Source organism: Numida meleagris, chromosome 6 (assembly GCF_002078875.1).
Source record: "Numida meleagris isolate 19003 breed g44 Domestic line chromosome 6, NumMel1.0, whole genome shotgun sequence".
Taxonomy (NCBI): Eukaryota; Metazoa; Chordata; class Aves; order Galliformes; family Numididae; genus Numida; species Numida meleagris.
Window position 1 is genome coordinate 31,101,239 of NC_034414.1, and position 25,850 is coordinate 31,127,088.

At 35.0% G+C, this 25,850-nt stretch overlaps 1 protein-coding gene across 1 annotated transcript in view; it reads left to right on the forward strand.

The window, feature by feature from the left end:
* The window catches only part of LOC110401113 (formin), a 128,515-nt gene that overhangs the window by 12,991 nt on the left and 89,674 nt on the right, over window positions 1–25,850 (forward strand). Inside the window, exons 3-4 of the mRNA XM_021401819.1 lie at window positions 8,097–8,158; window positions 24,527–25,317. Coding sequence (XP_021257494.1) covers window positions 8,097–8,158; window positions 24,527–25,317 — 853 coding nt within the window. The remainder of the gene's footprint in view (window positions 1–8,096; window positions 8,159–24,526; window positions 25,318–25,850) is intronic.

Here is a 25,850-nt window from a genome sequence, read left to right on the forward strand (position 1 = left end):
GAGTGTAAAAATATAAGTGCCCTGTGTGAAACTTGAATACAATCTTACTTATGCTTTTGTCTCTAGCTCACCTAAAGCTTTACAAGGAGGGACCATCAGGTGGGTTGAACAGCGTAATATTGTCCGTCTCTGTCTAGTCTTTGGTCTCTTATGTTATCGTAAAGGTGATATGTTTCTTTCCTTGATACAACATGAATCATAAAGGCAGAGTCTGCAGTACCTACCGGAGTTTAAGACTAAAAATGGAATAAAGGCATCATAGTTCTGTAGCATAGATAAAGATCTGTTTTCAAAACTCTAGGTTAAGGGACTGTGGTTTCAGATACACGTGTCCTGCTACAGTGAGTGGTACTTAGGTTGGCTTCTCTGACTTTCAGATCCATCCCACAATGTTGTCAAATTGTACAGAGTTCAAGTTTGAAGACTGATCGGGATATCACAGTAGAGAATTGACATGTTACTATTTTTTTTTTCCATTTCAGTTTTCTGTGAGCAAATTTCAGGTAAACATAACCAGTTTTAGTGAGAATCTACCATACCTAATACCTGGACTTTTTATAATCTGTCAGTGCACGTTCTAACCATCCTTGAAGTAAAGACTGCAGCTGACAATTGGGCTGGAGAGTTCTGTCTGAATTTGTGGGATGTTCTCTTCCACTGTGAAATATATAAAAATGAAGTGGTAACTTAATTTAAGAAAAAAAAAAAGGTGAGATGATTTAATAAATGTTGAGAAATATTGTAGCACCATATTTTTACTGATTTAAGTAAATATTGTATATAGAAATGAGAGCTAGATTTTCCATACAGAAATTAAATTTAGCCTGTACTACAGGCAGTTTTGGAGGATTGAAGGAATGATAGCTTTCAGATAACAATGTAAGTGTATGTTATGCTTGAAGAAATTAATCCAAACAACTTTGAAGCCCTGTCTTGTTCCTTACCATTCATCTCTACCCCAAAAAGCGTTAGAGAAGATTTAAGCTGTAAACATAAGCAGACATAGTTTACAGTGATTTGAATAACAGCTTAGAGCTCAGTAATTCATTTCTAGTTCAGTTTCATTTCATGCATTTTAATAGTCTAGAGCTATAAAGAGAATTGGAAAGGAATAACTATTAAGCTTCACATATAAACCAACCCACTCATTTATTTTTCAAGACATAACATTCTTATTTTATTTTTGAGCGTAAGTGGTCTCTAGCATGCTGAGGTGCCTGTAGTTGTTCCTCCGCAGGTGCAGAGCTTTGCATCTCCCTTAGCTGAACTGTGTGAGGTTCCTGTCAGCCCATTTCTCCAGCCTGTCCAGGTCCCTTAGTGTGTCTTAACCACTCCTCCCAGATTTGTGCCACATGCAGACTTGCTGAGGGTGCAAGACTGCAACTCTACACTCTGCATCTATTCATAAGTGAACTGGAAAAATGAGCAGTGAGATGGGAAAGCTTGCAGCTGATATGAAATTGGTTAGAGTAGAGAAGAATAGGAACTGAGAATGCAAAAGGCAAGAAACCCAACATTTTGAGGCTGAGAGACAACAGCAAAAGAAATCCAAAATGAAGAACTTTACATTGTGTATTTGAGGAAGAAAGAAATCCTAAGGAAGAAAAGAGTTCTAAATTCATATATATAATGAACTCTGATCTGATCATTATTTTTTAAAAACAAGACTTTGATGTTGGAATACAACTTGAGAAACGTCATTTCAGTGCTCAGTAGTGATGAAAAAGTGATGGATAAACTATAATGCTAGGAATTGTAAGAAAAGAATAGAAGACAAAAATGTAGATCATCCTAATGCTGTTGTATAAATGTCCACATTTTGTATTTAATAAGAAATGGTAGATTCAGAACTGTAAAAGTTTCATAGAAGGACAGTAAGTTTGATCAAAAATACGGAATGTGCTCTTTATGAAGAAAAATTATGTAGATTTGTATGCTGTTCTAGTTTCACCTGGAAAAGAATCCGTCAAAGTTGATATGATGGAGATCTCTAACATCATAAGAAATAGCAAATGTCTCTTTGGCATTTTTCTTCCAGTGGACCCACTGGAGACTTCAAATGAAACTATCAGGTGCAGATTCAAAATAAACAAAAGGGTCTTTGCCTAATTTGTAATTAATTCTTTGCTGCAGGATGTTGTCTGCTTACTTGAATTTTAAAATCGGTAATCTACATTCATGAGAGGAATCCACTTGCAACATCTGTGGTTTGGAAAGTTCTGAATTGCAAATCAAGTTGCTGGAAGCCTGTGCAAGAAAAGTACGGCTACATTTTTGCCTGTACTTAGCTTTTCACATCACCTGCATTTTCATTACCATCAGAAACAGGACACGAAGCTGAATAGACTTTTGGCATGGCTGAATGCAGATACAATTTTGTTCTTTATGAAGGTTAATGATTTTTATTGCAGGGTTACAGTCAAAATGGGATCTACATATGACTAGTCCTCTTACAAATTACTTCAGTGAAGAATTTCCTCATAAATTAATGTGAGCTAAAATATGTAGTACATTCTATGTTTTTATGTCTTTGTTTTAGTAAGACTCAGCTAAACTTCTCTGTTTGGCTTTAGAAATTTAGACCTGTGTGCTTCAAAGCTTCTGCGACCTGTCTGGTTTCTGGTTTGAGTTTTGTAACCATACTGTTTCCAAAGGGACATAAGAGCTAACTCCACAATCTAATTGTCATTTGCTGTACAGCTAGTGCTGGTATCCTGAGAACCCTCTGCTGCTTGATGCAGGCTTCTTCACAGTCCTGCCACTCTGCGCTTGGCACTTCTCAGCTTACCTCTACTGGGACGTGCAGACATAGGAACAAAAAATCTGGGGTCCCTTCCAACTCAAGCCATTCTATGATTCTATGGTTACGTAGATTAGAAATACATAATATGAGTAATCTCAGACAAAATAAGATTTATTTTGGTTTTATTTAACTCACTGACTTTGTTTCCTTCTTCTTGGAGTGTCTTCTAGAAACTGAATCTGCTTCTCATAAGAACTCCAGCTCATTTTTCCGGCATTCTACTGCTTTAATTTTCTACAATAACCTAGTCTCCCCAGACTAGACATTGTCTTTTTCTTATGCAGCTATTTTTTCCCTACTATGATTTAGTGAAGCTATTCTGTAAAATCTACTTGATTGCACAAATCTAAGGTACCTTCATTAGGAGATAATAATTTCCCTGAAAGTCATCTGAATAGATTTCAGAACTTGAAAAAGTGATTTGACCTGGGCCAGAGGCATCTCTTTCTTTCCTGCTTCCATCTTCAGAGAGTACCTTCATGATTTAACATTGGTGTTGCCTACTGGATGTAAAAAAAAAATATGGTGAACCCTAGATGCAAAATGTATAGATGTAAAGGATGAAAGTGTAGAAAAATAATAGTGATTGGAGAGGGAGACTTCATTTTATCATTATTATAATTCTTGTGATAATGAAGTCCAAGAAAATTTTTCATCTATTTGATAAATCCATGTGATTACCAAGACTGCTTCAAATACCTTATGCCTTAGCTACTTCTGTGGCAAAACATGGAAGTAAAATGGACAGTTAATTTTAACAGTAAGATTTCTATTTTTCTAGTTAGTAACTGGTTTATTTTTCCAGTAACGTACGTATAAAGTAGAAGCTCCACACTGCCATGTTTTCTTTACTAACTGAGTTAAAATCACTGTTAAAATCATCTTTAGCTTTCATTATCATTGAAACATTTTTCAGTATCATGGCATTTAAAATACTTTTGTAACTAGCAGGAGAGGTAATAAATATTTATATATATAAAATGTATAAAATATAAATATATAATATAAATAACAAAATATAAATATATTATATAAATAATAAATATTTATATTTATATGTCGTGTGTACATCTGCTTTATCTCAGTATCTTATTAAAAAACACCTAGTTTTGTGATGGTTTGCAGCAGTGGATTATAAAATTACTGAAGGAACCGCCGAGTTATATAATTAAAGAGTATGCCAAAAAGGGGGGAAATAAAAAGCCCCAAATTTGTTATATTTTTCCTGTGTTGATGTCCTCTCAAAACAGAGGGAAAGTGTAAAGTGTACTAGAAGTAGCAAGTGAAGAGTTAGAGCTGGTTGGAACTGAGTTTGTGCAGTGAGATTATTTACTTCTGAGCTTGTTTATCCTATGTGAATGACTAACATTTTTCATTGTTTCCTCAGTAATTAAATCCTAATTGCTTGTGGTCATTTTTCAGGAGAAGAGCACTTCCCATCTGATTTGTATCTGATTTGTTTGTTTAAAAAGCCCTTCAGAATACTGTCAGAATTGGGAATAGCTAACTTATTTATGCTTTACAGCCACTTTCTTCCTGGCAGGCTGTTTGGAGACCAGGCAAGTACAACAGGATGTTTATACCATCAGTCTTCTGTTATCCAGCAGAATGAAAGACTTTAAAACCTCAGAAAATATAAAAATTCTGACATTATATAAACCAGGGGGTGTGCTGAAATGGGATACATTAAAGAGCCACCTTGTGGTGCCAGAAGAGCTTAGATCTGTAGTTGAAGGTATACAGAAGATGGAGCCAGGCTCTATTTAAGTGGTGCCCAGTGATAGGACAGGAGTTCTGTCTGAACATGAGAAAACACCTTTTTCATTGTGTGGTTGGCAGAGCATTGTCACAAGCTGCCCAGAGAGGGTGTGAAATCTTAATGCTTGGAAATCTACAAAAGTCATCTGGACAAGGTCCTGGCTCTGGGTGATTTTGCCGAAGCAGGGATCAGACTTGGTGACTTCCAGAGGTCCCTTCCAACATTAACCATTGTGCAGTTCTGTGCTTCTATAATGATTAGCTTTATATCCAGGTCAGTATTGTAGCACCATGAAGTGGGAGGTCTCAAAATTCATTTGCAGCGTTGTGTCTTAGCTGGTTCTGAGAACAATCTGAGAAGAATGCATCTTAACTAATGAGACTGGATGAGTTACAGTGGTGGTGCTAGAATCACCCTGACTACACGTAGAGCCAGATCAGGTTTCTGAAACTCTAACATAGTTTCTCTGTAACCTAAACAAACCACTCATTGATCATGTGAAGTTTATAGCATTTCTGGATTGTCTATATTAATCTAGTTTGTGAGTTAAATGGAATTTAAGGACTTGGTACTAGAAAAAGTCTATCCTGTGTTTTCTTCATTATACAATTCTCTCTATTAATATGTCATTATTATTTATTTTGCTGTTGTGTTTTTGCCATTCTAAGCAGCATCACAACGTAATTACATAATTAAACTTAATTATTCTCTTGCCAATATGTTCAGAAACTGATTTTTGGGACTGTATAGGTGCAGTCATTCTTTCTAGTAAATCCTTCAGTGTCTTAAAGATTCAGATTGCCATCCCCACATGCAAGTTATTTTTCTCAGATGTTAACTGTCTGTACAAAATTGTACTAAATTATGGTGGCTTCACAAAGAAAACAAACATGAGAGGAATGGATATGAGATAGTCTGTATTATACAATTTTATCATTGTGTTGTGATTTCTTATTCATATCTGGCACAAAAAAAATGAGTGTTTGCTTGAGAAGAAAGAAAATGGTATGCCACTGGGTTCTGGCTTCTGTTAAGTGTTTCTTCTATTAACCAGAAGAAACGATAATGGTAGAGAGAAACAAAATATACTGTAGAATGTCAGTTTATTGCATGATAGACAATGTTTTAAATTTGTTACAGTGCGTCAATGTGTGATGCACTTGTTTTTATGTAGTAACAGTATTTTTAGTAATTAATTTGGTTTATGAATGCTTATTATCTGGTAGTTGCTAAGTATGCTTTTATTTGGAATAAGTAAGCTGTAAAAGAATCTCTACTTTCTATTTTACTCTATAACAAAGTTTAAACAAAGCAATCTCTCGAATATGTTCTGGAACTTTCATCTAGGAGGGGTAATGAAAAACACATGCCTTTGGGACTTTGGAACTTAAATAGCTTTAGATGATGGTGTCTTGCAAAATGTCTATCGTATACAACTCATTTTTAAAACATTCTTCAGCTGTTTTTGTACCACATTAGGTTTAATCTGCTGGGGTTCTTCCATCATTTTGTGGCTGCACAAATATTTGTGCCAACTTAAGACAGGAGGTGAAAAATCTGCTTTAGGTGCCAGAATGGGTCTGTGCTGGCACATGTTCATACCCAAATCCTAAAGAATGTTGAGCATTGGGCAATCTCAGAGAGAAAGTAGATCTTTTGTTAAGATAAATCTGTAGATCTGCATAGCTCTGTTAGCCAAACTAAGAACCAATTGTTAGAAGAATTTTCAAAGCCTGTTGTTTGCTTTGGCCGTCATGTGACCTTAAAGAGCTAAACTTCAAGTCACAATGTTCCTTAGGTTCATGCCCTGCAAGCTGAGTGCTTAAGTAGCTGAGGTACTTGAAAGGTCACAGCTTGCTCAGGGAACTTGGGGCAGACGCTTTTTTTAAACCCAGGTTAGGTGAATGGATAGGCAGAACGAATGTCCAAAGAGCGCAGGAACCGGTCAAGACAATTAATAGAGGAAAATGTACAGGCCCATAGATCTAACCGGTTATGATTCAGCCTGCAGTCAGGCAGTTTTCCCGTGCTGGAAAGCACAAAGTATAACCTCATTAAGAGAGGATGGAGGAGTTTAGGTGGATATTACTACTGGTTGGAATTACTTATGTTTCTCATTTTGTGTCTTGTAAAATACCAATCTGTTTTCCTTTTGATTTTGTTTATAAATTCAGCTGCTTGGATATAACCTTGCCTGCCTCTCAAAATATTTGAAAAAAAAAAAAAAAGTCTTTACATTAAAAGGTTCCTCATCATACAGACTTCAGGGTGATGACTCTGTTATCTCTCTTTTCTTTTTTGTCCATGTGAGAAAAAGAAAAATGCAAAAAAAAAAAAAAAATCTAATCTTTAGTTGATACTTTGATGATATAATACTTTTTAATTGGTTCTTCAGTTCCAGGCACCATACAAACCCCTATAGTGTTTGAGAGCATTGTCAGTAAATTTTAAACTCCTTGGACTATTTTCAATCCTTCTTTAATTTACGTTTTGATTCCTTTTTTAGTTCAGGATGCAGAAGCCAGCCAGGGAACTGGAAATATACCATCAGTTGAATTTTGATTTGGAAGCCGATAGAAGTAGAGCTTTAATGATCTAAGAATGAACTCCAGTTGCTTGTTAAGAAGAACTGTAGCATCTAGGCCAGTGTCTCAAAGAAGACAGGCTTTTCTTAAATCATTACACAACTGTAATGAAAATTCTCTCTTTCTTCATTTGGTCAAATATTGCCACAATATAGTTTGAGGGAAACCATGGCATGAGATGCGAGTTCTAGTGATCCATTTGGTAATTTTTACAGCCATCGCTAAAACTGTACAGTCAGTGCTCAGCATCCTCCAATTTGCTCATCATCAGTGCTCAGTATCATCCAGTTTTTCACTGCTCGCTTAAATTTCTCTGGCTTTAAATTTCATTCTTTGGATTGTGTTATATCTTCACCATATCAGAGTTGTTCACTATATGGTGCAGTTTTTCTGGCAAGGTACTTAATCTCTGTAATCAGCCTTCATTTGGAAGAATTCTTTGTATCTTTTCCTGTGGAGTACATTTTCAGGTCTTTATTCATATGTGTAATTAGTCCTGTATCCAATTTACATGTGTTTAGTGACTGTATATTTACAGCTCCGTTTGAAACATTTTATTTAATCGATGCTTTTATAGAATGTGAGTGTATGCATGCATGTATATGTCATAATATCCTACCAGCTCTGCTATTATTAGCAAAGCTAAACCTTTTGTTTCCTTTCATTATTCCAATCTGACGTACCTCTACACAATCTTTCCCTGTCAGCATGAATACTTCCTTTCTTTATCCTCTGTTTTCAGTAAAACCACTGAAAATCTGGTCATGTGGTCCTAGAAGAAAAATGTTAATTACAATGTTGACATTTTCTTTTCCATCACCGTTTGCAGAAGATCTTTTATTTGAGAACCTACATCTGCATTCTGGACTCCATGGTGTAATATGAAATACGCTGTGCTGAAGATGTGTTTGTTTCTGACTCTAATGGAATATACTTTTTATTTTTACAGAGTATCAAGCTGCCATTTTGCATTTAAAGAGGGAACACAAAGAAGAAATTGAAACATTAAAGGTATACTTTTGTAATATTTTTTTCTCTTTCCCTGTCTATGCATTTTACAGTTTTAAATAGTGCAACATATACTATACATCAAATATTAAAAAAATCTTTCTTTCTAAAGGTTTTGGTTGACTGTAAACTCGGAATTAATTTAATTATAATTTATACACATACTTATTTCCCCTTCATAGTTTTGCTTATTATTGTTATAACACGAGGACAAATTCTTCCTTCTGTCTCAACAGTGCAGTACATTTACCTTTGCTTCTTATTTTAAAGCACTGTCATTTACCTGCTCGGTCTTTCTCAGCAAAACATACTTCTGTAGAAGCAATTTTATACAGAGTAAGATTGAAAGTAGTTTTAGCCTGAGAAATAAGCACAGTAATTGCATTTGTAATACTGCCTGGAATTTTGTATTTCTGCCTTCTTTATTAATGCCTGTAAATGTAGACTTGACCAACTGTCTAATTGCCAACGTTTAATGCTTAATGTAGGGTGCTTAATATTAGAACTCACTTTCTCTTATTGTAAGAGCAGGAACTTAAATGCCAGTATAACGCAAAATGAATTTGTTGAGCACTCCTACTTTATAGAAAAAATAATGGCATTTTTCTTCTCTCATGAATTGTTACATATTTTAAAGCATCATTGCATCAGTTCTAATAGAGCTCTGTATTACAGAGTATTTATATCTGTGTCTGCACAAAGGCTAGGACATAATAGTGTAAAACCTTTGAAATGGAGAAGTTAGTGTTCTAACAGGGTAAGGTGGGGTGGAATGGTGGTAGCAGCTGCTGTCATAGAAAGGACTGCTCTGCAATAAGCTCTCTGTTCTGCTAGAGTGAAGTGGACCCTTTCCTAATAAGCATCTGTTAAAATTCAGCACAGGGAAGTGCAAGCTGGCATGGGAAGTAAATACAGAAATAATATACAATAAACATTTAAAGTAATAACTCTTACAAAGAATAATGTAACTCTCTCACACAAGAACGGTGCATAGATGGAGATGGGATTTATTGTTTTTGAGAGGGCGTTTCAGAGAATTCACGGGCTTTGTGAGAGAGAAAAATGTGTTTGTGCTTCTCCAGCAACCCTGGAAGCAGTACAGACAGAGGAGACAACTACTGGTAACAGTAAAACTGGAGCTTGACATGACCTAATTGCTGTAGAGTTATCTCCTTCCTTCATCTTTCACAAAATTCAGATATTTTAGTCATAACATGATCTTCCCAATTCCATCTTTCCTTAAAATAATGTTGGTGTTGCACATTTTGTTTTCCATAAGTGTACATCTAAAGAAGCTGGAGGAGAAGTAGATTAATTTGTTTGCTTCTCATAACTTTGAAAATATACTCTTTTAATATTAAAAAAAAATTAACTTGGATTATATGAGTTTTCCTAGGGCATCGTTATATCTTAATGTTTAGCTGTGTTTCTGTGTTATCTTGCTTAGTAGTAAGGAAATTGTGAGTGGATCATTTCCAGAGAATTGGAATTGTGAAGTAACTTCCAGCAATGAGTACACCATAAAATCTCACTCTTTTATACATGTACATAAATATAACTTGAAAAGAGGTAAAATGGAAATATTTGCTGTTCATGAGGTGGAAGGATAATGGAGTCATAGCATCAATTTCTGACACATTTTTTACTTATATTGTGTCTGTTTGTTTGGTGGTTACTTTGATATCTGTCACTGTTTTATCTCAGACAAGTTCCAATAGAAAAGGCTATAGGTCCATTTTGAAGAGCTTTTAGGTAATGGCAGTGTTGTACAAGATTTGTATCACAACGATCAGAAAAATAATACTTTTTTTTTCTGGTGTATAAGACATCATTAAAACAAGGCTTTTGGAGCCCCGTTTTGGAGTTTTTTTAATTGGAAGTCCCTAGAGACCTTTCACAAAGTTCTGTTTGTAAGACTAATGATTCCTAAGATAAAAGGTGATTTTTCATTTTATAATAAGAAATACACACTTTGAGTACTGTCTTCCTGTACAGTGTTTCTGGTTTTGACCTGTTTTTTATTGGTGAGTCTGAATGTCTTCACTGTCTCTTCCTCTTTGCTTCTCCTACCACTGCCTCTGTACTTAGCAGTGTACTTCTTTGATTTTTGGACCTCAGCCCAGCCTGGTGTAAGGCATCGGGTTCATAAAAGATGTATAGTGACTAAACTGCTGAGAAATGATGCCTTAGTATGCTATTTCCAGGAGTTCGTATTCTAAGGGTTTCCCGAAACAGAGTCTGTACTCAGGTTAAGATACATAGTGCTGATGAATAAATGATAATATTACATGGTTCCGGGACTTCTGGATTCTGTGCCATCTGAACAGTTCTTTCTCTGTATATCTGTGGCAATGAATTCCTTATACTAGAATGTGACCCTCAGTAGATGCATCCCTTTTGTATGTACAAGCGTTTAGAACTATTTACTTCCAAGAACGTGTAGGATACCATATGAAAATTTTTATATAGTACCAGTATAATAACCTAAAAACATGTTTGGAGTGGAAATACTGAATTTCTCTACTCTTCATATGTCCTTTGTCCACGGAAAGTCAACACTAAATTATGCATGATGTGAAGAGAATGTCAACCCTTAATGCATCGTGTCATTTTTTATAGTGGGGAAATCTGAGGGTCAAATGCTGCTTACATAGTCATGTTGCTTTGGTAAATTATAAATTGTTAGTTCTGTTTCTAAGCTTCAGTTTCTATTTTCATTTTTTTAATTGAAAAAATGGCTTCAATCTTCACTGTTCTTTCGCCTTCCCCTTTTTTATAACCTGCCCACTTTGAGAGGCTCTTTCTTCTGTGTGATGTTCAAACATCCTGCTAAATCCTTTCTCTGCGCCTCTGTTATTAGCCTTTATTATTTTCTATTTAATTTCAAAGCAATTTTTCCTAGGTTTGGTAAGACATTTAAAATGTTTTGCCTTTCCTTGAAATTGCTTCAATCTGTAATACTTAAATATAACAGCAAGAGGACATGATTTTTGTTCATTCTTTATGTTAGCAGCATTTGTGCTGGTAAAAAAAGAATGCATTGTAGAATGCCACACATTTTATACTCATTCTTGTGGTTTTTCATTTTTTAGAGGAAGATAAAGATATCTTTTTTTTTTTTTTTTAAGATTAAAAAAAAACCCTGAATTACTACATACTACTGTATGTGTAGAACTTTATGTTATAAAACTTCATATGGGACCTTACAGAGAAATTGAATTGCATTATGATTTAATGTAATAGTTTGTTGCATTTTATGTGTTAAAGTTGTAACAGAGAAATATGGTGATAGATATCCCAGCTGTTGGAAATGCTTGAGTTAAATGTGATTTTGTACCATGCACTGAAGGAACCTTCAGACTGAAATTTCTCAGAATGAGTTCTTTTGCAAACTGATCCAAATTCCATACTGCGTATTTATGAAGAAAGTTGCTCACCTCTATAAAAGATAAGGAGTGAGACCTTTATTCTTTCTTATTCCTAATATGCCTGGAAAAACCTTCAGGAGGTCTGAAAGGTACTTCTTCTCTGTTGGAGAAGATTCACAAAAATTTTTAAAGTGCTGTTGGAAGGTAAAAGCAAACAATGCAAAAATCTTAGCCGTATAGAGGGTGTTAAAAGAATAAGATTATAGGGCTGTGGTAAAGAAATGTACAGTGATAGAGAAGCTGAAAGAGGCATGTGTTTTATAAGAGGATCTTCACTGGTGATTTGATTAATCTCGGCGGGGGGGTGGGGGGCACTTTCATTTGGAATGAGCTGGATTTTGAGCAGTTATGGTTATCATAGATATTCCTTGTCTAGAACAGTTAGCCCTCAGCTATGTCAGGAAAAAAAGAAAGTTATGCATCATCTGTCCCAAGAAGTCTATATGCAGAGGCTTGCAGGTGAGAGATCTGTTTGTTCACCAGCAATAGAAAGTGTCCCATAGTACTGTCCTGAAGGACACGTAGCGTAATCTTTTATTTTTCCCTTTTCTTTTGTAAGTTATATTTTTCCTTGACTATGTGAAGGAAATTCATGATGGTTTTTATTCTTTAAGCAGTGTTCTGTAAACTTTCTGTGGGTTTACCTGGAGTAAACCCAGAGCTTTGTTCATACAGCCAGTGTGAAAGGGCTGCTGTTTTTCTAGGCAGATGAAGTTACAGGAAGTGCAGCAGTCCTGAGGGATGTAAAACACTCACTAAAAAGGAAGGGGAATGACATAAAGCCTGTATTTTATAGAGCAATCTTTATGTTATCATGGTAACCAGAAGCTTTTCCCTTTTTTTTTTGATGACACTTGAAATCAGTTCTAGTCGTATAATGTGCATATTAATTAACATTAAAATCTTGAATCTTCATCATGCACAATGAATAACAATCAAAATAGTTCATGATACCTCTTAATGAGTTCATTGTCCATAATTCAATTGAAACATCCTCATAAATGTGAGGTAGATAAAGGATAATATAGTGGAGATAAATACTTAGTTTTTACCTATTTAATTTTAACTACATTTACTCGTTGGTGTGCTCAAAGAATTTCGGAATTTTTTCACGTCTTCTTTACCAAAACGGAAGGATGCATTTCTAAGGCTTTGGACCATTTCATCTCTGCTGCTGAGGTGTATTTCCTGCTGCTGTCGCCAGGTGGCAGCAGAGCCTTTCCGCAGCAGGCCCTGCACGAGTAAAATCCAAGTTGCTCAGTACGTGCTAGTAGTCATCGTCACAGTCTTTTGTCCTGTAGAACCATGTGCACAGTATCTAATAACTAAGGAGACGAAAATGAATGACTATTAAAATATTGTGAAGGGACTGCTGAATTCCAAAATTAAGGAAATAACATGTAGGTAATATTTCAGTTATATTAACTAACTGTAGGTTATATTTCGGTTATACTAACAGTTAATCCAATGTAAGGACACAGTGTACTTCTTATAAAATGTGTGGGAAAAAGTTAATACTTTTCTCCTTCTCCCTTTTAGCACAACGGTACCAAAAAGTCCTCTTCAGTTACACGCAAATTTAATATTGCTTTTCGATGATGGAATCAGTCTTTATGCTCTCCTTTAACTCTGTACCCCATGCATTAATCTTCTCTGTCATACAGTTTATTACATTTCCACCAACTCACTACATCTTTTGCATCGTAAAATACACAGAACGTCAGTGTCTTTAGTTGTAAGTCACACCTTTTTATAAAAGTATTATTATAAAAGCAGTTATAATTGTTAAATAAGAAAATATAAGTATTATGCATATTGCAGGGCTATATTTCATACATAAAATTATATATACACATAAATAATAATCTGTGTTTGATAAAAAAGAAAAACCATAGATGTGTAAATTTATATATAATATATATAAAACATATAGTAATACATAATAATACAGTAATATATGTGATAGATATATAATAATAAAATATATATTCAGTTTAGAAAGAAATACTTGTAGTTGCAACTAAGACAGCAAGAATGGTATTACTGACACCTAAAATGTAGTCAGCAGTGAAGCAGCTGGCGTGTAGCTGCCCATGACATCATGAAAGCCTGGGCTGGCCTCATTTGTAGAATCTAGCATGGGGTTTTCATAGTGACCTTTGGGATCTCCCTAGTAACTTTGCATTTTTGCAAAGGATTCAAGAGCTGAAATGTAGAATGAGTAGGAAGTTTCCTTTTCACAGAACTTGCTTAACTTGAAAAGTAATTTCATATCATAAGCTGAGAGTAAAGACCAGGGCCTCAAAGCCTCACAGAGAATGGAACATGGAAGGAAAAGTCTTAACACTAGTCAAAATTGTCTGATAATTTCAAAATGATTAATCTTTCTTTTGTTCTGAGGTCATGAAGGCATAGAAACATTTCCTCAGTTACTGAATGAAGAAATAAAGCTTTGCCTATGTGATGACATCTTCATTCTTTTTACAGATCTATTTCTACGTCTGTTATGCTACACAGTTCCTTTCCTGGCACTTTGTTTTTTCTCTTTTGGATTTGTTTACCCTCGTGGTCAGTGTGCATCCCTTTGTGAGTGCTTCCATTGCTCATTATTTGTAATGTGAGTATAACAAAAGATGCTCCTCATCCTTGCTACATTTTGGAATTTGTACTTTAATTCTGGAACACAATGACGAATAGTGTTGAAAGCTGCTGTGTGCCAGAATGCTTATCAAAAAAACTCTTTTGTGGAAGTGCATAATTTCACTTTCATTTTGACAATTTAAAATACTTTTTATTTACATATACAAGTGGAATTCCAACTTCAGAAGCAACAGCAGCAGTTAGATTTTTTAACACCAAATCAAAACATTTTAACATATTTGATTTTTTTTTCTAAATCTACTCTTTTTTAATAATAGTCTATACCAACAAAATTGAAAAGTTTCTGATGCTCATAGGTAGAGATCTTAAAGAAATTTTTAAAAATGCTCCCCCCCCCCCCCAGTGTTAGGTGTGCCTATGTGAATTCTTTCATAGGGATAAGGACTCCACAATTTGTCAGAAGTCACTATGTTTTGAAATCTACAATTAAACTGTTGGGGTCAGTGATGAATAGTGTTGAAAGCTCTGATATGCTGGAGTACTTAACAAAACAATCTTGAAGGACTGGACAGTATGCCAACTTTTGTTAATGTTTCAGGATGCGAAGATTGATGTTTTTAACCTTTACAAGATTAAATGCATATGTAATGTAGCTATTACTTTGTGCGTTCTTCGCTGGATTTTCATGTCCCTACATGTACAAATAAAAGAAAATCTCTAAATCGTGTATGCTTCTGTCTGGTGACACTGAGTTGCAGTCTAAAAGAGCAGCCAAGTTCAGCCAGGATTTATTAGTCAGTCTTTCCTAATGAGCTGTTCAGGCTTTTCAGCATTTCCATGTGTTGTTACTGATGAAGGTCTCCCAGCTTGTGGTTAATCATTGATACTACTCTTGCTTAACTTGAAACGTTTTGGTCTTTTGTGCTCAGCTGTGAAATGAATAGTTCCACCACTGTGTATGTTTTGGGTGTCTTTATGAATCTTCTTGGCTACATTGTTCTCATGAAGGAATTCTCTGTGTTTAACATGGAGCCTTTTTGCAGTATGTGACTGTGACAATACAAAGTTCAAGAAAAGCATTAAAAATATGAGAAAGAACAGACTGAAAGCTTCTGAAATTATGTTAAGATGACAATTTTGGTAGTTCTGAGCCTCCTAGAGAATGGCAGCCAGATTATCTTTTAAATATATATTTACTTAAATAGATAAATGTCAACAGGATAAAAATCACTCTGTAATGATAAATTTGCATGGCCAGTAGTAGAGAAGGTAGAGTAGCAGACTAGGGAATGAGAGCAAAGGATAAGAGCAATAAAACAATAACTTTCTACATCATCCATGCAACCATGCAAGGGACTATATAAGAAGTGCTTCACTTTACTTGGAAGCACGTGTTGGCAATTGTATCTTCATTCAAGGTGGAAGTCTGGAATAATTCTGCATGGTGTGTGTTATTTTCTTTCCAATACTTCCTCATCTTCCTCTTGAGATAGGCAGTGCTGTAATTTATTTATTTATTTTTTTTCCCAGGAGGAAAGTTAGTTTCTAGTTATTCGTGCTGTTATCTGAAAAGGACACTTTTTTTTTTTTTTTTATCTCTGGAGACTGACTGATTTAATCATTACTAATTAAGTAATATGTTAAATATATCATAGTTCACCTTGAAAAATGTGAGCAATTTGCCTGTTTTAAATTTGGGAAGACAGAAATTTCGTGAACTGTTAATATTTTTCAGCACTGTTGTTTTTCTTTAAGGTAGAACATGAATTACTTATATAATAAAGATATCTCCAATTCAGTCAGTGCTTACTTATATCTTAAAAATTTGTTGATTATACTACCTGTATCCATGTCATAATCTATAAACAAGTACTTGGTAGTGTTCTGAGTACCTCTTTTGAGCAAAAATCTGTTTCTCCTCCTCCATTGAGTTTGTTTACCATATTCTTGATATAATTGGTGTTTTTCCCATTAATCATATGTTAACATTGTGACTGTTTTTTTGTCAGGTAACTTGAATATCCAGGAGGACTTTTTTCTTTATGTCATTTTCTTTCAGCGCACCTTAGATTGGCACCCTATTATTTTCATCAATGCAATTTTACTGTAAGAAGTGATGTTGTTTAGACTCCATGTCAACTGCAGCTATGCTAATTCAAGGATTACCCCGTTTACTAAACAACTTACTACAGAGCGTGGTATTAGATAGTTAAAATGTGTATAGAGATAAACAAGATAATTTATAGCCTTAAAAAATCAGCAGGACTGCCCTCATGCTCAAATTTAGACACATTATGAAACACTTCGCTTAATTAAGGTTAAAATGAAACTCTTCTAGAAAAATGTGTTATAAAAAACCCTGCATCTGTCTTAGTTGCTGAAAACTAATTTATCCCATCACCTTGAGTGAGGTATGTGCTAGGGAGAATAAAGTACAGCACATACTGTGAATGTGAAGACATTTAATTTTGACAGATTTGGAAGACCTCTATAACATAGGAAACAATTATGGAGAAGAGAAATTAAGTAAAATGTGGTCATGCAAGTGTAAAAGCCACTAGAAATTCAGTAGTACGAGTGTTTCTGATAGCGTTACCCTATCACTTGGATTTTGAAAATATATACGCTCATGCTAAACTGAAAAATCATGAGCAGAAACAGCAAGACCAGCAAGCTGGAGGGGAAGAGAAGCAGATTGGAAGTTAAGGCAGAAAACTGCTTGTAGGAGATAAATTGCAGAGACTTGGATCTGGTGTCATGATAAAGTTTTTATTTGTAAATTGACAATTTTCACTGGAGTATGTATCCTAGAATTAGTACAACCTATTCAGTATTTGGTTTTATTCTTATTGGTCACTGAGTGACCAAGGGAAGTCACCCTCCCTTGCTTCTTAAACAAAATGTGGTTTGAATATAGATGGCTTCATTATGGATTGTCAGAATGTTTCCTATGTATAAATCTGATCTTACAAAATGTGTTCAGATAAGCATATATCGCTATCACTCTTTATACACAGAGGCCTAATTTGAGCCTTCTGATTCAAGATATGTCAGAGAAACTTATTGGAATGCTTAGGTTTGCCCTTTTATGTTTGTATTATAGTTCATTTTTAACTTACTTCGCACCTAGAAGTTGGATACCAGTATCTCAGGATAGCTGCTTAGAAAATCAGTTGTATCATTGATTAACAGTTGAGAAACACTTTGGCTAGAATGGCTCATGATACATCTTGCAGGAACTTTGCAGTTTGTGCAAGTACAGAATCCATTTTGCCGGTTCAGCATTATAATGGCTTTATTGGAATACAGTTCCTGAGGTTCCATGCTTTGTTCATGATACACATTTTTGCTCCAGCACACATGACGCAGAAGTCTCAAAGCTTTTCCACAATACAGTTTCTATTATTGTATGTACTAACGCTCATCATGATCCCTGAATGAGATGCTGGTTCTGTAAAAAAGAGCGGTTCATAGAAACATTGATCAGGAGAGACAAATTTAAGGTTGCTCCGGCAACCACACTCATAGTTTTCTCTTTGAGTAATTGACCAAATCTGGTTTTAAACAATTTTTAAACACATTTTTGTGTATTCAGAATCTTGTAAAGGGAGTGTCTAGATTAAGGTGATAACGCATAATTAGCATTTACTAAACATTAGTTTAAAGTAGCCATGTCTTTTACAAAATTAGAGACTCATTTTCAAAATTGAACTTTTAATACTGTTAGCCAAGTAGAATCACTGAAGGCCAAATACTGTATCTTATCTAAGCATACCAGTATCTTTACCTGCTAAGAAACTGATCAAAGGCATACAGTGTTAAAAAGAAGACTGGCTGTAAACACAGTGAGGAGTTTTCTTCAAAATGTTACCTGATTGGTAATTATTCTGTTTTTAACCACTAACATTTATGAGAATATCTGCGGAGTTGGGAGCTTCCTGGTTAAACCAAGGTTGGAAGTCATGCAAAGTATCTTGTTTGTAGCATTTCTTCATATAATTTGCTTTGATAAGAATGTTTGAAGTGTGTATTCTTTCTGTAATCACTGTAATTGAGGCAAGTATTTTATTCTCACTGTAAAAAAAGTCTGCCCTTTCATGAAGTTGTGAGGAAAAGATTATTTTTTTCATAGGAAGTATGTACCTTAATGAAAACTTCTTTTCTGAATGGGAAGCTGACCATGAAGGCAACCTCTACCTTCATTTCCTTTCCTACAGCGAAATGAGGTAGCATATTTTGTATTATATTGCATATAATATTATAATAATTGTACAATTATCGTATATAATAATATATATATTATATTTTAGGTTGTAGAACAAACTCTTTCACCAAATGATCAGTTTGTTTCTGTTGAAGTCGCTCTCTGTAACAGGTGAGGAATGTGATAATTCCTTCCATAGCAAGGAAGCGAATGGCTTGCTATGCCTCAAAATGTTTTAGTTGTTTTCCCTGCACATGTGTACTCTCTATACGTTGGTAGAGAGGGTAGTCGTCTCATCAGTGTACATATTCGCAGGTTTTTTTGGACAAAAATTATGCTTATGCAGAACGAAAAGCTTCTATTTCTAGAAGTGCAGTCAACTTTAAATCTTATAATCCTATAGGAACTCATAGCATCATTTTGCTGATTATTTCCTACTGCAAAGTACTTTTCACTGTTACCTGTTATCCTTCTACAGAAATATAATTATGTCCTTACTTACTATTTTCCATGTGCGGTACTTATGCTGCTTTTTGCTTCAACTTCCTTTTTCTTCAGCCAAATCATTCAATGAAGCTGAGAACGTGTTGCATATCATTACTTTCTCATGTCGTTACAAGACTTTGTTATAACGACTAAGTCTCGGAGTCTGGCTGCCAAAGAAATTAATTATTTACACTGTGAAGCAATGTTGACAGTAAACTCTCCTTTCTTCTCCACCCCTCCCCAAAAGAAAAGGAAGAAAAAAGAAGAAAAACAAGATTGCATTACAATTCTGGCAACATCAGCCACACTAATAAAATCAAATTCAATGTTGTTTTACGACTTTGAATTTATGTGACTGCACAGGATCAAAGGATTTGTATCCCACTGGACTGCAAGGTCTATAGTTCATGGCAAAAAAAAAACTCATCAAAAAGAGCATTTTAGTAGTAAGGCTTTTCATTTTAATCAGCTACACTAATAAAAAAGCTGTTAGGTGTCCAAAAACATTCTCCCAAGATCAGAGTCAACTTGCTCTCTACTACAATCAGTTTTCTTATTGGATCCATACTGCCTCTGTAGTTTTAGTCACTGAAGCTTCATCTTCATCTTGTTTTCAGTCATTTTTCATGTTGTTTTCAAATTTTATGTGCCAAAGCATTATTATGAATCAGTAGGGCTAATGAATCATTTAATTTTATGGGTAAATGATAGATAATGTGAATTCTTGAAAATTATCATCAAAACAAGTGATTAACGAAAACAGAATTGAAAATATTGTTCTATATTTTTATATGTTGTGTTTTAAAGTATTTGAATAATACCAGTAATTTATTTTTTTTCTTCTTGGGTATAATCTTTGAACTCCAACAGAAAACACTGTTGTTAGCTTTCTTGCATCTGTACAGACTTGATATCTTAGGCTGTCCCAAGACCAAGGTAACAGTAGCAAGTGAGAAACCGAGTAGAAAGTAAATACAATGCTTGTAACAAGAAAGGCTTTTGTTACTGTATTTGGATTCTGCGTTTTAGTTGTTCATGGTGCAGCTTCACAGCTTTGCAATGAATTCTTAATGCAGATTGTAGTTTCATTTTTTGATTAGCTTAGGCTCAGAGAAGATGTATGCAATACATCATTTACTTCTGTTGATGTGTTGTATGATGAATTGCCTCATTCCATTCTGCAGAATTTAAATGTTTTAACAGGGTTTAAAACATGGAGAGCTTTTGCCAATGAAATGTGTCAATTTTATCCATTAATGTGTCAGTTTTCCTTGAAATTTCTGTCTCAATTTAGCTTGCTATCCATTTGTTTGCAAGCCATGTGAGATTTATTTTGCCTGGCATAAACTAGCTCACTTTTGGGAGGTCACTTTCTGCAAATATCTCCCTTTCTGTATGACAGCGCTTCTGATGTTACGTGTTTTCCTGTAGCTGTTGTACATTATCTGTCCTGTGAAACTCTGGTGCCTGTGGTGTTTTTACTGACGTTACTTAGCAAAGTGTGTCTGTGCCTAGAAGTTAGAGAATCTGAGGCATTCATAACTTTCTTGATCTCTTTACTTGATCTCTTTTGGTCACGTCCAGCTTCATTATTAGGGCAGTTGTGTCCCGCCGGAAGGTATGGGACTGGTGGAATTGCTGCTAAAGGAGAGCTGAAGAGAGTGGCACTACTTCCTCTGTTACCGTGCTAATATGCATCAGCCTAAATATCTTTATATATGTGGAAGATTTTTTTGCTTAAGTGCTTTGTAATATATTCAGTGGTCCTTTATTCTGCAGGGTACAGAAGTCAATGCGTATTGAAATGGTAACCAGTCAGTACTGACATCAATCTGTATTTTCATGCTTACAGTCTTATGTTTTTTATGTTCCCTTTTTAGTTATCAGTTGTTTTGCTTTGAAGTTCTGGGTGGTTCTCAAATACAAAGCTATATCTATTTATTTGTAAGATTTAAGGATACGGAGTCCAGTGAGGTTTTTTTCCTTGGGCACAGAGATTCCATGGGGGAATAAATCACTGATCAGGTGCAAAAGTTGACAGAATCACATCCATAATTATAGGCTGTGATATGCTGTGAAGTACAGTGAGCATTATTAGAGGTAGTTTGCATATCTTGGGTTCTGAGGAATTTCAAGGACATAACAGGTATTCTCTTTGTGTATTTGATTAGAACTTAAAGAAGAGGAGAGAGATTTATTCTTAATAAGAAGGTTCATCCCAGTAAAGTTGCATGTAAATCGGACAGCTGAGGAAAAACAAAGGCTAATGATGAGCTATTGGAAGCTATGTACTCTGTAACAGAATTCTTTAAATGAATTAACTTGTAAAATCTAAAATATTCCAATGGTAGCTATTAACTATTAACAGTGGAAGGACTGAGGGGAAGGAAGGAACACCTATATTTTCAAAGTAAATATTTAAATTGTCAAACTTGAAGTCAATTATTGCTTAAAGTGTTATGTAATTTTTAGGTAATTTTTAGTCCTGTATGTACGCAACCACACTGATACCATTTAAAAAAAAAAAATCTACATGTTGCATTGTACCTTGGTATCTTCAAATGTTTTGCTATACGAATGATTTTGTTTTGAAAAATTACTCACTCTAAGGCGGTATTTCTTTCTCAACTGCCTAAGTGCTAGTTATCAGTAAATAATTAAATAGAAAAACTGTTTTCTATATATTGGCTGTGATCATATTTGCTCCTAGCTATCTTTGTTATATTTTCTCTATAAAACTCTGTATTTGGTATTTTTCAATTAATAAGAGAATAGTAGTCTGTATATATAACTTATATAAGTATTTAGAATACTGGAAATGTTTGAGAATGGGCAATCCATTTAACATATTTTTTTACTATCAACTATTAGTATAACGTTTACCGCGTACCCTTGAATATGGTGATATACCATATGTAACTGATTATATTTATTGAGGTATTTGTTAGAAAGGAATTTTGATTTTTATGTAAATTGGCACAGGCTTAATTTTTTTCTTTGAAAAATTCTTTGCTAAATCTCTGATTGTTGTTAAAAATTTAAAACAAATGTATGTTTTTTCAAGGACAGAGATTTAACAAAAAGGACATTTGTCTTTTTTGTCAAGACAATACAAGAATAAAAAAAGTGTGAAGTCTTCCAAAAACTGAAGATGAAACTACTTAGAATGAACAAAAAGTCAGAGGGTGCCTTTGAAAAATGTTTTTCCTCTCTTTTCTATGCACAGTACTTTGATGACCAAAGTACTATTAAGAAAAAAAGCTGTGAAGTCTATAAAATGTTTTTCAGCAGCAGCTCAAGAATTCTTACTTTTTCCCCCCCCCCCCCTTTGGAACATTCCCACTTATAAAATAGTATATCCTCAGATACTTTGTGTCTTCTTTGTTCCGTTATCTTTAATTTTCATGACTTGGCGTAAGTAACCTATTAGATGCAACAACCAATGTATGAAGTCAGAAAACAGAATAAGATTCAGCTCACTTTCTTTGCTCTGTGTTGTTTTTCCAGGCTAATTAGAGTAAAAACTAGTAAAAGTGTATGCTTCTCAGTTAAAGTCGTGGTCTGTCTCTGATGTACATAGAATGGCTTTGTTCATTGAAGATGTGCTGTTTGTGCAGTCACTTTTTGGAGTAGAACTGAACAGTAAACAGTAGTGAAAAAAATGTTATACTTTAACAGTGTGGCACTTGCTTGCTGTTTTCCAAGAAAAGTTCTGCATGTTCTTGCTCTAAACAGTGTTCGAGAAAATGTCTCACCATTGCGGTTTACAGGATTCATTTCAAACATTTGTAGTGCCAATAAGCCTTGCCTAATAACAGGACAACAGCTAATTTTTCAGTGTAGATCGCTGTAGAGATGTGTGGCCTCCTTATATTTGTAGATACAAATTATTTTAAAATTTGGTATCAGAGCAATTCCGTATCATCAGTAGAAAGTCTTTCTTTGTCCATATAAAATAGCATTATATAAAGCAGTAGGAGAACAAATATAGTCAAGTTAATAGCACTGAATTGACTTCACAGGCTATGATTGACTATACTGGCCATATTAACTTAGATGTTAATCTCTGTCACCAGATCAGAAAAACTACCCCCTTGGTATTAAGAGATTTGTTTATCAGTCCACATTATCATTTCAAAGACATTTAGATAACCTGCATTTTGCATTCTGAGAGGATCTCTATTGTGATTAATTTTGTACTTTATGATCTCAGTCTGTAATGCTGGATGGAGGTAGAATGTATTAACTCAGCTTTTGGCCCTTCTTCTGTATTTGAGAATAATGCCTCGTGTGTTTCTGACTCTTGTGGAACGAAGGCTGAGCTGTCGCTGTTTGTTCAGAAAAGACACACAGCAAGTACAGAAAGGAAGTCACTCATACAGCAGAGGGCCAGGTGCAAGGGGAAAATACAACAATATTTTGGTTATTTACATAAATATCATGTATTTTAGTAAGAGAGGAAATTTTATTTTTTTTGATAGATGTCTTTTGTTCATATCTTAGCCATTTTTATTGGTATATTTTTAGGAAGAACGTAATGCGGACTTTCTAATGTTTTACATAAATATTAGCACAGAAGAGAACTGAGTCAGCTGGACCATTTGCTTCTGTGAGGTGATTTTGCTCGAGGAAAATGGATGGTGTCCTGTTCCAATGGCAAATACTAGATAAATCTTGAAAAATCAAACTCATTTGTGAGTGCAGCTGTACTAATGAGGCTTTAATAGGTCAGAATCAAAGGTGCAGAACTACAGCCTGAGTTCTGAGAGAGGGCAGAATGAAGAACAAAATAATGCTTTTAAGGGAGGTACAGCATTTTTCTGAAAATGAACACCACAGCAGGGCACCTTTGATTTTATTATGTACGTCATATCTATTTATATATTTTCATACAGAGTTATTGACTCATTATCGGTGTGTGATGTGCTGTCCTTTGCTGATCCTTTTCATGTAGAAGTGCCATCCTGCTGAATGTACCTTTTGGTGTCTATGTGCAGTGCAGATTTATCAGTTTTAGCAGGGGTTTTTCAGATCAATTTGAATCTGATTTTTTTTTTCCTGGATTCAAAGACTGCTGTTTGGTATACTAGCATAGCATTGTTTTCATATGTAATATCTACAATGAGTGCACAAAAGATTTTACCAAAGCAAGGTGGCTTTGTTCTGTAGCATGTTGCTATGCAGATTAGGTTTGCTGAGGAAGTACTTTCAAACTCATAATTGAGATCTGATTTCAGCACATTAAAGCATTTACAGTACTTGAGTATGTTAATTTGTATACTTGTAAGTTTCTTCTGAGCTGGCAACATGAAGGAATAAGGTTTAATTGGAAAGTACCTGCCTCTAATCTGGTACCTGCAACAATAATCTGGAGAAAATAGATCTTCACTGTCATAAGAATATAGTCAGCCAGAAGTAACAGGGATGGGGGGGGGTGTAAGTACAGGAGGAAGAGTATTGACAAAAACTGGATTATGTCACTGACTAAATGATGACAGTCATGGTCACAGTGAGGAACCAGTGATCTTTTACATGGCAAGGCTCGAAGGTTTAATTTAATATATTTCCTGAAAGAATGAATTAGTGCTATAACAAGTGAAATGGTCAGGAGAGTACAAAAACATTCACTGAGGGGTTTTTGTTGTTCTGCAGTCTCAGTTTGAACTCAGGGTATTCCATATTCGTGGAGAGCATGCTGTATCAACTGCTCAGCTTGAGGAAACAATTGCACATTTGAAGAAGGAACTTGATAATAAATTGAACAGAAGGAATGAAGAAGCAAGGGATATTGGTGTTTCTACTGAAGATGATAATCCACCAAAGACGTACCGAAATGTATGTATACAGACTGACAGAGAAACTTTTATAAAACCTTGTGAAGAAGAAAACAGAGTTGTGAAAAATAACCAAATAGTACCCAAAAAGCTTAATATTTCTTCTTTGACACATAGTATTTCTGCCCAAAGTGAAAATAAGGACAGTTATGATGTACCATCTTCAGAAAGTGTCTTATCTTGTCAACCAAAACAAATGCTGCCTCCACCACCTGCACCTCCACCACCACCTCTACCACCACCACCTCCTCCCTTCTCCAATTCTTCACTGCCAGGTTTAGTTCCTCCACCACCACCTTTGCCAATGGGTCCAACTTCAGTGACACCTCACTTTGCATCCGGGCCTCCACTTCCACCTCAACTTTCTGAAGGCTGTAGGGATTTTCAAGCACCAGCACCACCGGCACCACCACCACTTCCAGGGTTGGGACCTCCTGTTCCTCCTCCACTGCCTGGATCTGGGTTACCTCCACCGCCCCCACCCCCTGGACCTGGGTTCTTTTTTAATAGCACTTTATCTTCAAGTCAAGGTCCTCGGAAACCTGCCATTGAACCTAGCCGTCCCATGAAGCCTTTGTATTGGACACGGATACAATTGCAAGGCAGCAGGTAAAATAAATTTATTTGTACTTAGTTTCTGTTTATATGCCATGATATAAGTTTATGTATGCTATTTAAGACAATAACAAGGAGTAAAAATGCATATAGAAGCATGGAATTTGTATGTGTTAACAATAAAAAATAAAGGAATCAGTCACAGAAGCCTAATAATAGATCACAAGAAATTATTTTAAAATGTTAAATATAAGTAAAAAATTATGTGCGTTATAACAGAAGGAGCTTTGGTAATTTTATTCCTAAGTCAGAGTACTCCCTGAGCAACTCTAGTGAAAGAGCAACCAAATATTCTAGTGGTTTCGTGAATTAGTACTAAAGAAAAGTTTTCCAGGAGATGAAAAATACCTATTTTTTTTTCCTTTCTTTTTATTAAAAAAAAGAGAGAGAGAGAGAGAGAATTAGAATTAAAATTGAAATATTAAAATTTGGTCAGGGAAGAACTTTGAGTTTCATTTACTTTAGCTTTCCAGTCATTTAAGGTGATGCTATCTTCAAAGCACTATGTCAGCAGCTATTATTCTAGC